At 40.6% G+C, this 14,606-nt stretch overlaps 1 protein-coding gene across 3 annotated transcripts in view; it reads left to right on the top strand.

Moving 5' to 3' along the window:
- Positions 1–4,875: 4,875 nt before the first annotated feature.
- The window catches only part of LOC121481152 (fibronectin-like), a 43,633-nt gene continuing 33,902 nt past the window's right edge, over positions 4,876–14,606 (top strand). For all 3 annotated transcript variants that reach the window (XR_005985197.1, XM_041738241.1, XM_041738242.1), the window contains exons 1-7: positions 4,876–5,160; positions 5,924–5,971; positions 6,840–6,968; positions 8,384–8,516; positions 8,994–9,251; positions 10,813–11,027; positions 14,325–14,514. Coding sequence is in view for 2 of the 3 variants with exons in the window: in XM_041738241.1 (XP_041594175.1) it covers positions 5,924–5,971; positions 6,840–6,968; positions 8,384–8,516; positions 8,994–9,251; positions 10,813–11,027; positions 14,325–14,514 (973 nt within the window). In the remaining variant the exon portion in view is untranslated. The remainder of the gene's footprint in view (positions 5,161–5,923; positions 5,972–6,839; positions 6,969–8,383; positions 8,517–8,993; positions 9,252–10,812; positions 11,028–14,324; positions 14,515–14,606) is intronic.

Raw genomic sequence — 14,606 nt, 5'->3', positions numbered from 1 at the left:
GAGATAAGGAGTTTGCTTTGTTTTGCTTTTTTTGCAGGGTGGAGGGTAAAGAGGAGGGAGGGCAGGCAGAGGGAGAGGAAGAGAGAGAATCTTAAGCATGCTCCACACCCACACCCAGCACCGAGTGAGAGGTGGGGATCGATATCAGGACCCTGAGATCATGACCTGAGTCCAAATCAAGAGTTGGATGCTTAACCGACTGAACCACTCAGGTGCCCCTAGAAATAAGACCTGTTTTAGGTCAATCTAATAAGGAAGGAATGAAGGGATGCCAGTTATCACAGTGATACGGTGATTTATAATAAAAAATATATATTTGATCATCATTGCTGTTTCCCTTGAAATTTCCTAAGTGATGGGAGCTGTAAACACGTCTTCTGTTACTTAATGAAGTGATTAAGGACAGATTCTAAGATCGGAGGCTGGTTGCTAGTGGAGCCAACCATATGATCAGGGTGTTGGAATTTATAGTCCCACCACCACCTTCTGGAAAGGGAGAGGGCTTGGAGGTTGAACCAATAACCAGTAGCCAATGCTTTAATTAACTGTGCCTGTGTAATGAAGCCTCCATAAAAAACAAAAAGGATGGGGTTATGGGAGCTTTCAGGTCGGTGTTGAACACATGGAGATTTGATGAGAGCCGTGCACTCCAAAAGGACGTGGATGTCTCCTCCCACCTACTTCACCCTTCCATCTCTTCCATGTGGCTGTTCCTGAGTTCCATCCTTTGATAGTAAACCAGTCATCTAGTGAGGAAACAGATTTTCTGAGTTCTGTGAGCCACTCTAGCAAATTAATTGAACCTACAGCCAGTAGGTCAGAAGCACAGATACCTACCTAGGCTTGTAACAGGCATATGAAATAGGATGTTGAGGGGATCTCCTAAGACTGCATGCTCAGCCTGTGGAATCTGACTCTATCTCTGGATAGACAGTGTCCGAATTGAGTTGAAAGTTGAATGGTAAGACACCCAGCTGGTATTCCAAGAATTGCTTGGTGGTGTGGGGGTAACACCTCCCTCCCAGTCATGCACATTGGAATTGGGTCTAGGAGCCCAAAGACTAGATGAGAGGAAAAGAGGGCCTGGATTTAGATAGTAAGAACAGGAACAAAGAGGAATAAGCCTGTGTGCCGAATCCAGAGTATATAATACTCAGCAACTCCCTCCGTAGAATTTAAGCTTCATGAAAGGGAGGACTAATAACATTTGTTACTACAGACTCAGCGCTTAGCACTGTGCTTGATATATGGCTCAAAAGTACTCAATACTTTTGATTGAATGACTGGAATTTGAAGGTGAGGAAGGGATGGGTAGTGTGTTTATTTGTATAATTGGTACATTTCTATCAGAGATGTGGTTTTGCAGATATGTCCACCCAATCTCTGGTGAAGACTTGGATTTCCTTACATAATAGAGATTTAAATAAGATGCCAAACAACATATTGCCTGGTAGGGAATTCATGTTATAAGGCATTAGTGATCTTCATTATTGTCTAAATGGCTTTCAGCTGTGTTTCACCATCAGCAAAGTAAGCTATTTCTCTTAAAAAATAAATGCCCTGAAAGAGTACTAAATCTACACTTTCTCTTTTCTAAAAGGAAAAGACCCATAATTTAAAAAAAAAAATCTTTCTCTTAACTTCTCTAGAACTAATTTAATTCCTAGACCAAATAAAGGAACAAAGCCTTAACTAGAATAGAATTTCATAGGGTATTACTTCAGGAAGGAGTGCTTTTGAAGGAAACCCTATTGATTAACTTGCTACCAAGTTTATTGACCTGGTGGAAAGATTGATGGAAACTATGGAAGGTGGTAGGCTTAATAATGGCTGTTTATTCAAAATGCCATTGTTTGCAAAGCAAATATATGACCAAAAGAAAACCATATTGAAATATATATATACTTTAGTCAATTCGCCTGATGGATTTTTATCTTATATATTTATTTTTTTTGTGATCAGTTTTCTGATTTTTCTGTTTTTTTTTTCCCACCATTCTTGAGATAAAATTGACATACAATATTGTATGAGTTTAAGGTGTAAAACATAATGATTTATATATATACTGCAAAGTGATTACTAAATACGTGGTAGATTTTTAATTTTATCATTATTTCTCAAAGCCCAAAACTAATTCATTGTCAATATAATGACTTTGTGATATACTATCTCAACACCTTCTACTCTTTTTTTTTTTTTTTGATTGAAGATTTTATTTAGGTAGTCATGAGACGCACCTCAACACCTTCTACTCTTAAAAAGCAAAGATCTGTACCACCCTCAGGAATCAAAACAACAAAAATGCAGTTCACATCTCTGTGCTTAAATTAAGACACAGTTAATGGCATCAAGGAATTCCTAATCTGGCTAAAGACATAAAGACATAAGAAGTAACTTTTTGTGTTACAGTGTAAGCAAAGTCATGTAGGAAAACAGAGGTGCAAATGATTACAGTCTGTTACTTCAGGAGGGTACAAGTTAGGGTGTCGAGGGGGAGATGAAAGAGGTGACGTTGAAGTGGAATTGGCCTGAGGTATTATATAAAAGCAAGGGTCAGACTAGGCTTTTAAAGATTTTTTTTTTTAATTCATTCATGAAAGACACAGAGAGAGAGAGAGGCAGAGACACAGGCAGAGAGAGAAGCAGGCTCCATGCAGGGAGCCAGACATGGGACTCGATCCCTGGTGTCCAGGATCACACCCTGGGCCAAAGGCAGGCGTCAAACCACTGAGCCACCCCGGGATTCCCCAGACTAGGCTTTTAAGTGAGCACCTCAGGCACCAACCATCACATGAGTTTTTTAGAAAGACCAGACTAGCTAACTGTGTAAGGGAGATTGGGGTCCTCTGATCTAGTCCCAGTAGGAACTTACCAGAAGTAATTGCAGTGACCCAATACTAGGTATCATTCTATTGAATCATTGTATTGAATATTTATTTATTTATTTTAAGATTTTATTTATTTATTCATGAGACACACAGAGAGAAAGGCAGAGATGCAGGCAGAGGGAGAAGCAGCTCCCTGCAGGGAGGCCGACCTGGGACTCCATCCTGGGACCCCAGGGTCATGCCCTGGGCCAAAGGCAGGTGCTCAACCGCTGAGCCCCCCAGGTGCCCCTCTATTGAGTGTTTATACTCCAGGAAGCACTCTTCGAGCTTACTGTTGACTACAGTCACATTTTCAAAGATGCTTAGCTAACTAAGTCAAACTATGTGAATGAACAGAGAGCTAAGGCCATCATCTAAGCCCACGGCTGTAGGCCTAGAAGGGAAGTAGTTGTCCTAGGGGATGTTTTGGACGGAGACTCAGATCTTTGAGGAGCACTGCAATAATTACATCCTAAGTTCTCAAGCAGAGGCAGTCTATTGCAAGGACCTTCTTTGCTGCCAGTTATCATAGGCTGTTTTAAGTTAGAAAACTGAATAGCAACACTGAATACTGTAGAAATGCACTTTGCTCAGTAATACTTGAGTTGTTGCAATATTTGATTATCCATTTGGTTGTTACAGAAAAATTCTTAACTGTAATTGATGGTTGTTGCCGTAATAGTATATTGCCTGTATTTCTACCTCTAGTAATGGGCTTTATGTGCTAGATTTTAATATCCTTGAGCCTGGGCAAGTGCACAAGTCTTTTTAAAAGAAACATGGTTCACTTGCACAAAACTGATCCGTTTTGAGAGATCGTTAATGCCCTTGAAGTGGTTTTGTGGGTGTGAAACAAATGGTGAGAATTTGAATCGGTCCCTCTTATTATAGTATTGAAATTAAGTCTACTTAATTTATCAAGTCATGTTCATGCCCTGATTTTATATACTTGTATCTATCAATAAACATTGTGATACTTGAAAAAAAGTGAGGATGCAGAGGTGCTGACTTTAGGGCGGTTGGCCGGCTGACCGCTGGGCGCAGGACGCGCTGGGAGGAGGAGGAGGAGCCCGAATCTCGTCCTGCAGGACGGTCTTGAATTGCCCCGGGACACCGGGGCGAGGACGGCCCAGCAGGGCTGCAGAGGCTGTTCTGAAGCCGCCGCAAGAAAGGCTGCAGCGCCTGGGACGGGCGGGACCCACACCCCACCGGGGAGCGAGACACCCGGACTCGACGGAGCCACCGTGGGTCCCCCCGAAAGTCGGGGTGTCGGTGGGCGACGTGGGTACGACGAGGCGAGACCTAGGCGAGGCGACGTCAGGGATGCGGGCCGGAGGCCTCGCGAGGGAGGAAGAGCCCGCCGGGGCCGCGGGAACCGACAGCGGGCGCCGCAGGGACCGGCTCGCGGCGGCGGGACCCGGCGCCCGCCCCCTCCTCCGCCCTGCTCCCCGCACGCCGGCGCCCGGCGCGCCTGCACCCCGCCTCCCTCCCTCCCGCGCCGCGTTTCCACCGAGACCCGCCCTCGAGAGCCGACCCGACGGGCCGGGCCGGAGAGAGGGAGGGCGGGCGGGCGGCGCTGCGGGAGGCACCTGCGGGGGGTTCCCCGGCCCCGCCCCCGGCCGCCCAGGCCCCGCCCAGGCCCCGCCCCCGCCCCACCTCTGCGCCGGCGCGAGCGGCTGGCACCTGCGTAGGGGCACCACGGCCACGCCCCTGGCCACGCCCCCGGACACGCCCCGCCCCAGGCTCGCGCCCCGCTCTGCGCCTGTGCGAGCGGCGCCTGTGCTGGGGGACCCCGGCGGCGGCCACGCCCCAACCCCCACCACGCCCCTCCCCCCGCCCCGGCCCCGCCCCGGTGCCGCCCCCGGCTCGCGCCCCGCCTCTGCGCCTGCGCGAGCGGCACCTGTGCTGGGGGGCCCCCGGCGCCGGCCCCGGCCACGCCCCCGACCACGCCCCTCCCCTGCCCCCGCCCCCGCTCCGCCCTCGGTGCCTCCTCGCCCGCTGCGCGCCCCGCGGTCCTTGAACCCCGAGCGGTCCCGTGTCCCGTCTGTGACCCGCTGCGCCCCGGGCCGCCGCCCTCTCCGTGCCTCCCGGCCCGGCCCCGCCGCCTGCAGAACGGAGCCCGAGCGGGGATTTGGACCGGGCTCGGCGGCCTCCGGGCGGCTGGTCTACCCCGAGGTCCGGCCTGGGCGTGCGCGCCGCCCCCGGGGCCGCACAGCGGCGGCCGACGCCCGAGCAAAGAAACGGACGAGGCTGAGCTCTGCAGCCCGGGGAGGTGTCCGAACTGGGTTGTTAGGTATTTCCTTTGAACTGGGTTGAATTTTGCGCGACGTGAACACCTTGCTGGGAGCCAGAGAGCGTTCTGTAGAAGCAGCTCGCTCTGCACGGGGCTCCCCAGGGGTCTGCACGGATCGTGGGGACCCCGTGGAATATTTTTCAGTTTTAGAAATATATGAATTTTAAATTCCAAGTGTGTTCGCTCCTCCCCCCCCCCCCTTTGTGTCTTACCTTGAACGTAGGATTCTGTTCCCAGATTCCCAGGAAACGGGACACAGGCTTTTTCAGATAAATGCATTAAAAAAAAAAAAAATGGAGTCGAAAAGACTTGAGCGTTTTTTTCCCATTTCGTCGGTAGTTTTGAAACATTTTTCATCACGATGGTGTAACTTCAGAATGTGAGAAATTACTTCCAACGATGAAGCAGGGTGTAGGCGTTCTCAATTTCCATCAGTTAAGGTTAAATGGTGTCACACACTGCCATGCAATTTCCTACAGCTGCCTGATAATTCATTTTATTTCTAACATCTCCTTTATATTTAATTATAGCAGCTTCTAGAAGCAAATTGTTTTGTTATTTGTGGGAAAGTACTGGTGTTTCCCGTTGTCTTAGGTGGAGGATATTATGCAGCACCTGCTTAGTAATGCCTTAGCATTCGGTGGGATTGGCAGCCTAACATGAGAAGATGTAACAATAAGTGATACACATCTAAAGAATGTCCAATAGTTTGGTTTTAAGCTAAAAGAATGTTTAATTGAGCTGAATATGCTTTATTTTCCAGATGGAGAAATCAATTATTCTGTTGTTCTGGGTACAATATGTTGTTAAGGTAAGACATTTTTCAGCGTGCGATGTTGTTGTTGGAAATAATTAGCTAATGGCAGGATGCTATTGCAATGGGTCTGCCCGTTTTAGAAAAGAAGGGATATGTTGAAGAGAAATAACACTAAACATTAGGATTAGATGATTTTCTTTGCTACGTGTTGCACAGATTTGTGCATACAGATGGCATCTGTTTTCATTGCTTACAAGTTCTGTTGGAAAAATCAGTGGGGAGGGAGATCAGAATTTGATGAAATTCATGGTAGAGTAAGGCATTTTGAGGTTTTTTTTGGTAGGAAATTTGATAAGTAATATCATTCTCTTCAAGTCTGAAGTCTTTTCTTATCATTTAGGGAATATACCTCTGATCCTGTGGTCTGGTTATTTTGTCTCAGTTGCTAACATTTCATTTATCAATAAACTGAGCCTCAAAAATTAACTCAGGGTCAAACACTTTGTACTCTATTTTTATTGCAAGTGTGTTATCAAGAATGTCTGTGAAATAATTTAGTTCTGTAGCCATTATCATCAAGGTACACAGTTGACACACCGGGAGGGTGTGCTGTGTTTCTCCTGTGATTTTGAATCTCTTGGATCCCAGGAATGTGGTGTTTCCCACTTTGAGAAACATGGATCTTGAATTTCCTTGCTCTCATTTGTACTTGTTATTTTTGAGACTATGTTTACAAGACAGTATCCAATGGATGTTACCTATTTCATATGAAAAAAATAATATTGCTGAAATACTTTTCAATTTTAATTTGACATATTTTAGGCTCAATTTTTGTAAGTTTGTCAATAAAATACTAATTGTAACCAAGAATTGAAGAAGAATTAACCAAGTAACCAAAAGTTACTTTTCTTTCCTATTTCAGATCTCAAAAAGTTTCTGTTTTGTGAATAATCGAACAACAGTTGTTATTGAATGGGATGAATTTCCTAAGGGAAGAAGTCCTGGATTTTATTTTTTAAAATACCAACTTGTTAATGATTTTGCTGAAAAAGTAAGGCATCTTTTCTTTTTGGCTCTGATAAAAAGTAATCAGAATGTGAATTTATTGTGACCAAATATCATATCATAGCAGGAATCTTGGTAGTTATTGGGATTTCCTTTTTCCCTAATTTTATTGAGATAATAATTGACATATGACATTGTATAAGTCTAAGATAGACAACATAATGCTCTGATATATGTGTATTGCAAAATTATGACCACAGTACACTTAGTTAACATCCATTATGTCACATAGCTGCAAATAGTTTTTTTTATGATAAGATCTACTCTGGAGCAACTTTAAAGTATACAGCAGGATTGTTATTTATTCTCATCATGTTGTACATTATATCCCCAGAAGTTGCTTATCTAATAATTGGAAGATTGTATCTTTTGATCTTCACCCAGTATCTGATCTTTCCCCACCTCTGGGAACCACCAATCTCGACTCTGTATGATTTTAGTTTTTTTAAAATTCCACATATAAGTGAGATTGGTATTTGTCTTAGTCTGATTTATTTCACTTGCGTAATGCCCACAGGGTCCGTCCATGGTGTTGTAATGGCAGGAGTTCCTGCTTTTTTTATAGTTGAATAGTACTCCTGCATGTGCATACCTCATTTTCTTTATCCATTCATCCATCGATGGACACTTTAGGAATTGCTGGTAGTTTTATTGTGAATTTTTTCGAGGACCTTCCATACTGTTTTCCATAGTAGCTGCACAAATTTATATTCTCAACAGTAGTGCACCAGGGGTTCCCTTTTCTCCTTATCCCTACATAGCAGTTATTGTTTCTTCTTTATGATGAAAACCATTCTGTTAGGTGCCATTCTGACACTGTAGTTTCAGTTTGCATTTCTCTAATGACTAATGATATTGAGCACATTTTCATATACCCTTTGGACATTTGCATATTTTCTTTGGAAAAAAGTCTTCATGTCTTTGCCCATTTTAATTGGAGTATTTATTGCCGTTTGTTTGCTTTTTGTTATTGAGTTGTATGAGTTCCTTAAATATTTTGGATATTAGATGTGTGGTTTGCAAATATTTTCTCCCATTCCATAGGTTGGCTTTTTCTTTTGTTGATCACTTATTTTGCTATGCAGTTATTGGGATTTCTTGCTTTTATTTCATTAGTGTATGAAGTGTTAGCATTTTATGAAGTATCTTCAATAAATAGTTGATCAAATACCACTGCAGTTTTTCATAGGAATGATATTTTAAAATAATTTATATACTATACAGAAAGTAATTATTTAAAGTAATGTCATTTCATATAAAAATATATATCTTATGTATATGTTTACATTCTGTTTGAAAAATTGCTTATGAAGGAAATGTACAAAAGTCACACTTTTAGTGAATCTACCTGACATAGAGTTAATAAACATTTTTTAAGCAGATGAATCTAATTATTTACAGACTATCAAAAGCATTCTTATAAACCCACAAGAGCTTTCAAAAGCAATAACACTAGAAGAAAATGAAGACTATCACATTATTCTACAGTCCATAAAATATGGACAAATTTTAAGTGAAAAGTCATTTAAAACCCGTAAGTAATCTGTAGTTGTTGTTCATCTATATTGCCTAATTGTAAAAGTGAAACAATTTTATTAGCAGGTAATCTGAATTTTATAGTAATTAACAGGTATGTGATATCTAAAATCACGTCATGGTGGTAGTATTTTGTCCTTTTAAACATAATGTAAATTTCAAAATTTAAAGGAAGTTTTAAACTAAGGTAAGAAGAAGATTTTCAGTTTTGACTTTTGATGTGTACTAATATGAATAGATAGGTACAATGGATATATTACATGTAATCCAGATTATCTAAAAATATTATAATTGGGGTTTGTAATCTAAGTCATTCATTTCAAGCAGAGGACAAGAAACTCCCATATTGTCTGGCAAATATTTTATAGTAGATAATTTGTTTTCCCATCATGGTGATTCTTCTGTAATTCAAAATCTTTTTGTGTTCCATTCAGTTTTGTTTGAATTTGACTAATTATTGCTCTTGATTTTTTAGGTGGTTTCTCAACTAGCAATATTAAAACAGTAGCAACAAGTACGAGTGTTTCTTTTAACTGGAGTGTGCTGTCTTCCAATGACATTTCAGTGTCAATATCTCTCAATAACTCTTCACAAGTTATGCACAATAATGTTACAGTTTATGAGTGGGATAATTTAAAACCTGCAACCTTATATACTTTTAAATTTGAACTTAAACAGTTGCATTTGGATTTTATAAATATATTTCAGAGACTGGATGTTCAAGTAGAAACAGGTATACAGATATCCGGTTCATTATTAATATATTATATATCTTGCAGATAACTTGGTAGATGTATTGTTCTTTTCAAAAGTGACTCAGTCAAGTATTAACCACAGAAAATTGCTTGTAAATGAACTAGTATAGTCCTTTTTTTTTCTAACTATATCATTCTGGTAGTTGATTTATTGAACAGGCTGGGTTTAGCAAGGTTAAGAATCAACTTTGTTTTCTTTCCATCGCTTTTTAAAAATGGAACCAACTCTGGCAATTATTGAGAGCTTTTTAGATGACTTTGAAGTATCAATAAACAGTCTCATTCTTAGGTATTAATAGGTCCATTAAAATCCGATATAAAAATATCAATCTTGCATCCTATTTAAGGCTTCTTCGTTATTCATCCCTGGTCACACCTGACCAAAATTTGAAATACCGCAAGGGAAAAGGGAATATATATCTTTAATTTTTTTGTGGCTTCCTAGATCTACTTTCTTTCTCCACATGGTGAGAAAAGACTTAAGCGAAGAAGAGAGAGTCATAGGCAGCTAATAAAGGCAGTCCACTCTCTGTGATGGACTAAGAGTCCTATTTTAATGCCCTCTATAGGAATAAACTTTGAACCACAGTGTATGTTTATAGGTGAAGTAGAGAAACATGTCAGTAATAAGAAAAAGGTAGAAACGTAATTAAAGCATCCCTTCTCCCCATACTCTTACCCTCCTCTGTGAAAAAACAAGACAACAGTTTCTTTTTTTTTTTTTTTTAAGACAACAGTTTCTACAGATCCTTCTCACATCTTCCTAATATGTAGGGTTGAGGCACTGATGAAATATCAAGAGTCACAGTACAATACCTACTCTCAGCAGGCTGATATTATCTTCAGTCTTTCTATAGTGTGCAATCTTGGAGAAAAAGGCTAAGTGTTTTCTGGAAGGTGAACCCATTGGAAGTCAAGTAGCAGTGGCAGAGAGCAGAATTCTTAGCAAGTGTTCTGTTTCTCTAAAATAAAAATAAATCTGAAAAGTCTCTAAAATAAACACTTAAAAAGTCTCCACCAGTATAAGAGTAAGGGAAAGGAAGGGTAACCTAAAGTGACTTAGAAGAGAAAAAAAAAATTCGTAGCTTTTATTTTAATTAAGTTATAACTGGGCAATAATTCTGCATAATTAATTTGTAGACATTACTTGAAGACTATTTTTTAAAAATATTTTATTTATTTATTCATGATAGACAGAGAGAGAGGCAGAGGCACAGGCCGAGGGAGAAGCAGGCTCCATGCAAGGAGCCCAACGCAGGACTTGATCCTGGGACTCCAGGATCATGCCCTGGGCCAAAGGCAGGCGCTAAACCACTGAACCGCTTAGGGCTCCCCATTGAAGACTATTTTAATTGCTAGTAAGTCATCTGCTACTTGAATAATAGCAACTTTAGCACTTTTACTGGTTTGGGAGAAATGTAGGAGAAGTGCACAATTAATGCCATGAGGTTTTCAAGATTACTATAGACGTTAAGAAATGTACTAATGAAATGTTATATTGCTGAATTCATCTTTCACAAAACACTTTTCTTTTGGTAGGCTCATGTTCACCAGGATGGATAGCATTGAGAAATAGCTGTTATAAAATTAGCAAAGAGAGTAAGCCATGGAATATAGCCCAGCGACACTGTAGATTATCCTTAAGTTCTGCACACCTTGTGGATATAAAAAATGAAGAGGAAAAAAAATTTGTATCTTCACTTCTCAGGTCAAAGAATCAAATAATAATATGGACTGGTCTTAATGATTTGAAGGTTAGTAAATGGAAAGAAATGCATATATCATGATAAAACTATTTTCATCTGCTTACTCGCTTGCTTCCTTCCTCCCGTCCCCTTTCCTTTTCTTCCTTCCTTCCCTTTCTGCTTTCCTCCCCTTTGTTCTCCCTGCCTCCCTCTTTTCCTTCCTTCCTCCATCATGCTCTAAATATTTATTGAGTACTTCTTATAAGCCAGACACGGTTTCTTCTTCTGTTTCTCTATCTCAATTTTTCCCCTCCCTCCTCCCTCCCTCCCCGCCACTTCTCTTTAGAGCAATTTAGGTTCATAACAAAATTGAGGGAAGTTACGGAGATTTCCCATGTACCCGACATGTTCATAGCTTCCCCCCCATTATTAACATCCCTCACCAGAATGCTAACAATTGTTATAACCAAGGAACTTACACTGACACATCATAATCACCAAAAGTTCATAGTTTATATTATAGGTCACCCTTGGTGCTGTACATTCTGTGGGTTTGGGCAAATGTATAATGATACACATTCACTATTATGGTAGCATGCAGAATGTTTTTATCACCTGAAAAATCCTCTGTTCTCTGCCCATTCATCTCTTCCACCCCCTTCAATCTCTTTTTAGGCATCTATTTTTTTATGTAATTTTTCTTTAATTTTGGTCTTCTCCACACCTGTCTTAAATGTGGGTGATAGCGCCCATTTCTTCACTTATTTGCCACCTAGCCCAATTGCTCATAGATATTTACTGAGCCCACTTCTCTTATGAGCCTCAGACATCTATCTCATTTTCTCCTGATTATCTCTTTTGGAATTTACCACCAACACTTCAGCATTGCCCAGACTGTCCTCTCCTTTCCACCCACCTGCTCCACTGCCTCTGTTTCTCACCTCTGTGAACAACAGAATAATGTTAACCCGCCAATATGGAATATGGAATTTTTTTTCATTTTATTTCTTTTATTTCAAACATCCAGGTTTATGAAATTTAATTTTATAGAAAGAGATATAAAAAGATCTGAAGATTTTATTCAATACCAGTGAAAAAGGATGTGTGACATTTTCTCCAACATTCCTGTCACTATGGAATATCTCATGAAATTTCATTTTGGTCAACTTTTTGTAGGAAAACCCAAGACCCAGCACAGTTATCTCTGTCTAGCCTGTATTTTCTTCTTGATGATCTATTTAAAAAAAAATCTCCTGGGATCCCTGGGTGGCGCAGTGGTTTGGCGCTTGCCTTTGGCCCAGGGCGCGATCCTGGAGACCCGGGATCGAATCCCACATCAGGCTCCCGGTGCATGGAGCCTGCTTCTCCCTCTGCCTATGTCTCTGCCTCTCTCTCTCTCTCTCTGTGACTATCATAAATAAATAAATAAATAAAAATTTTAAAAAAAAATCTCCTGCCATTCAAAAATAAATCTGTTCTGTGGGATAGCCTGACCTATAGTCACCCAAGGCAAATCAGTTTGATACCTTTTTTTTTTTTTCTGTAGAACTTTGCATCAGTTTGGGGAAAACTGTTGACAGTCTTTTTTTTTTTTTTTAAGATTTTTTTTTTATTTGTATGAGTTGGGGGAGGGAGGGAGGAGCAGAAGGAAAGAGAGTCTTAAGCCGACAGGACACTGAGTGCAGAGCCCAACATGGGGCTCAATCTCACCACCCTGAGATCATGACATTGGTATTGTGACCTGAGGTGAAACCAAGAGTCAGACGCTTGACTGACTTCACACCCAGGTGCTCCTTTTTGACAGTTTAATCGCATTTTTATCATTCTCTTTTTGAGCTTCCTTTATTTTTTCACAGGCAGTGAATGAAGTTCTAAGAAAGATTCCTCGAACCACAGTTCATCTCAGACATCTCATAAACCTGCCTCCCAGCATGTTAGTCTCTTTTCGAGTAGACCAGTTAGTGTGTATATAGTTATTTCCTGCTGTTAGTATGATTGTTATAAACTGTTAAATTAGAATCTACTCTTCTAATAGTTCTGGTTACTGGTTTCTGTTACAAGGCTCAGGTCATATGGTCATGACAGCCAAAATGAGGAGTCCCAAGGCATCATGATGGTTGCTGTGAATTATTCAGAGGGGTCTAAGATACGATCCCTCCTTTTATGATACTTAAAAATAATTTAGGAGGTAAATGAAACATCAAAGTAACTATTAAGAGCAACTTCCTTTATACTAATAGCTGAGTCCTATAGTGTCTCTGAGGTGCTAAGCACCATTCTGTGTGCTTTACTTGTATGACATGAGGGAATTGGAGCACAGGGAAGTTAACCTGCCCATGTGGACGTGCATCAGGGTCTGCTCTTTACCTTTATATTCTATAACCTCTGCATTAAGCTGGTCTCTTGAGGTTAACATCAAAGTTACCTCCTGAGTTATAATCTCTGTGACAGATTGAGAAAGTAATCAGCCCATCCAGCCATGCTGAGTAAGTGTGAGTTTGTTATTGGACTTTGAGGATAAATACTGTGTCTTATTCATCATTGCATCCCCAGCTTCCAGTTAGGTCCTGGCACTCAGCAGGAACATGATGAATGAAAGATTAATAGTTGTGTGATCCAATCTGCAAATTTTATCTATCTAGGTAACTCTCATTTAGTTCTCATAGCAACTTTATGAGGCAGGCACTATCATTATTCTCATTTATAGATGAGGAGATGGAGCTCAGAAAAAATCCTGGTCACGCTGCTAACAAATGGCCCTGGCAGGTTTTGAATCTGTGTCTGACCAGTATTCTGTGCCCTAACCACTTATGCGTACTGCCTCTGAGCCTCTGTCTGTTTTCAAAGCTGCAGCACCATATATGCAATAAAGCAGATTTTTTGAGGAAACCGTATTCCTCCGTTCTGTTAGGTGGAACTGGAATGCATTATTTTAACATCTCTTAACTGTGAACATTGAGGTTGGTGATATTCACCAGTGACATCTCTTAGTAGAAAGGTACCAACAACTTCCTCTGATGCATATGACTGACTTATTTGATGACTTGAAATACAATAACTAATACGTAATGAACAGTGGGTCTGTACTTGGCATTGTGCTGAGCCTTTACATGCACTGCCTCTTTAATCCTCAAGTTAATTTTTTTTTCTCAAGTTAATTTGGCCATAGGTTCTATTATTATAACCATTTTATGGATTAGAAAATAAAAGCTTATTGTGAGATTCAGCAATTTTCTTAAAGTCCTATGGCTAATGGGTGGATAAAAGTGAATTGTCTCTAGCTCAGAATAACTCATGATGGATACAGATAGTTGAAGATATGACACTTTTCCTTCAAATTGGCTTAATTTGTACATCTTATTTCAGAAAGAAGGTCATCTCACGTGGACAGATGGATCATCTTTTGGCCTTAAGAAAAATGAAATCTTTTCTTTTCCACTGCTACCCAAGAATGAAACAGATTGCTATGTTTTACAGCAAAATGCATCTGGATCAAACTATTTCTTCACAAGATTTTTCTGTTATGTTCCATTGCCGTATATTTGCAGATATGACTGTAATTATTTTCATTAATATTCTTACATCATATATCTCACTTTTATTGTTTTAAAGATAGAATTATGATGAATTACACATCATAATTACACA

The sequence above is a fragment of the Vulpes lagopus genome, chromosome 23 (assembly GCF_018345385.1).
Source record: "Vulpes lagopus strain Blue_001 chromosome 23, ASM1834538v1, whole genome shotgun sequence".
Classification (NCBI taxonomy): Eukaryota; Metazoa; Chordata; class Mammalia; order Carnivora; family Canidae; genus Vulpes; species Vulpes lagopus.
This window is presented reverse-complemented; position numbering and strand designations above follow the sequence as displayed.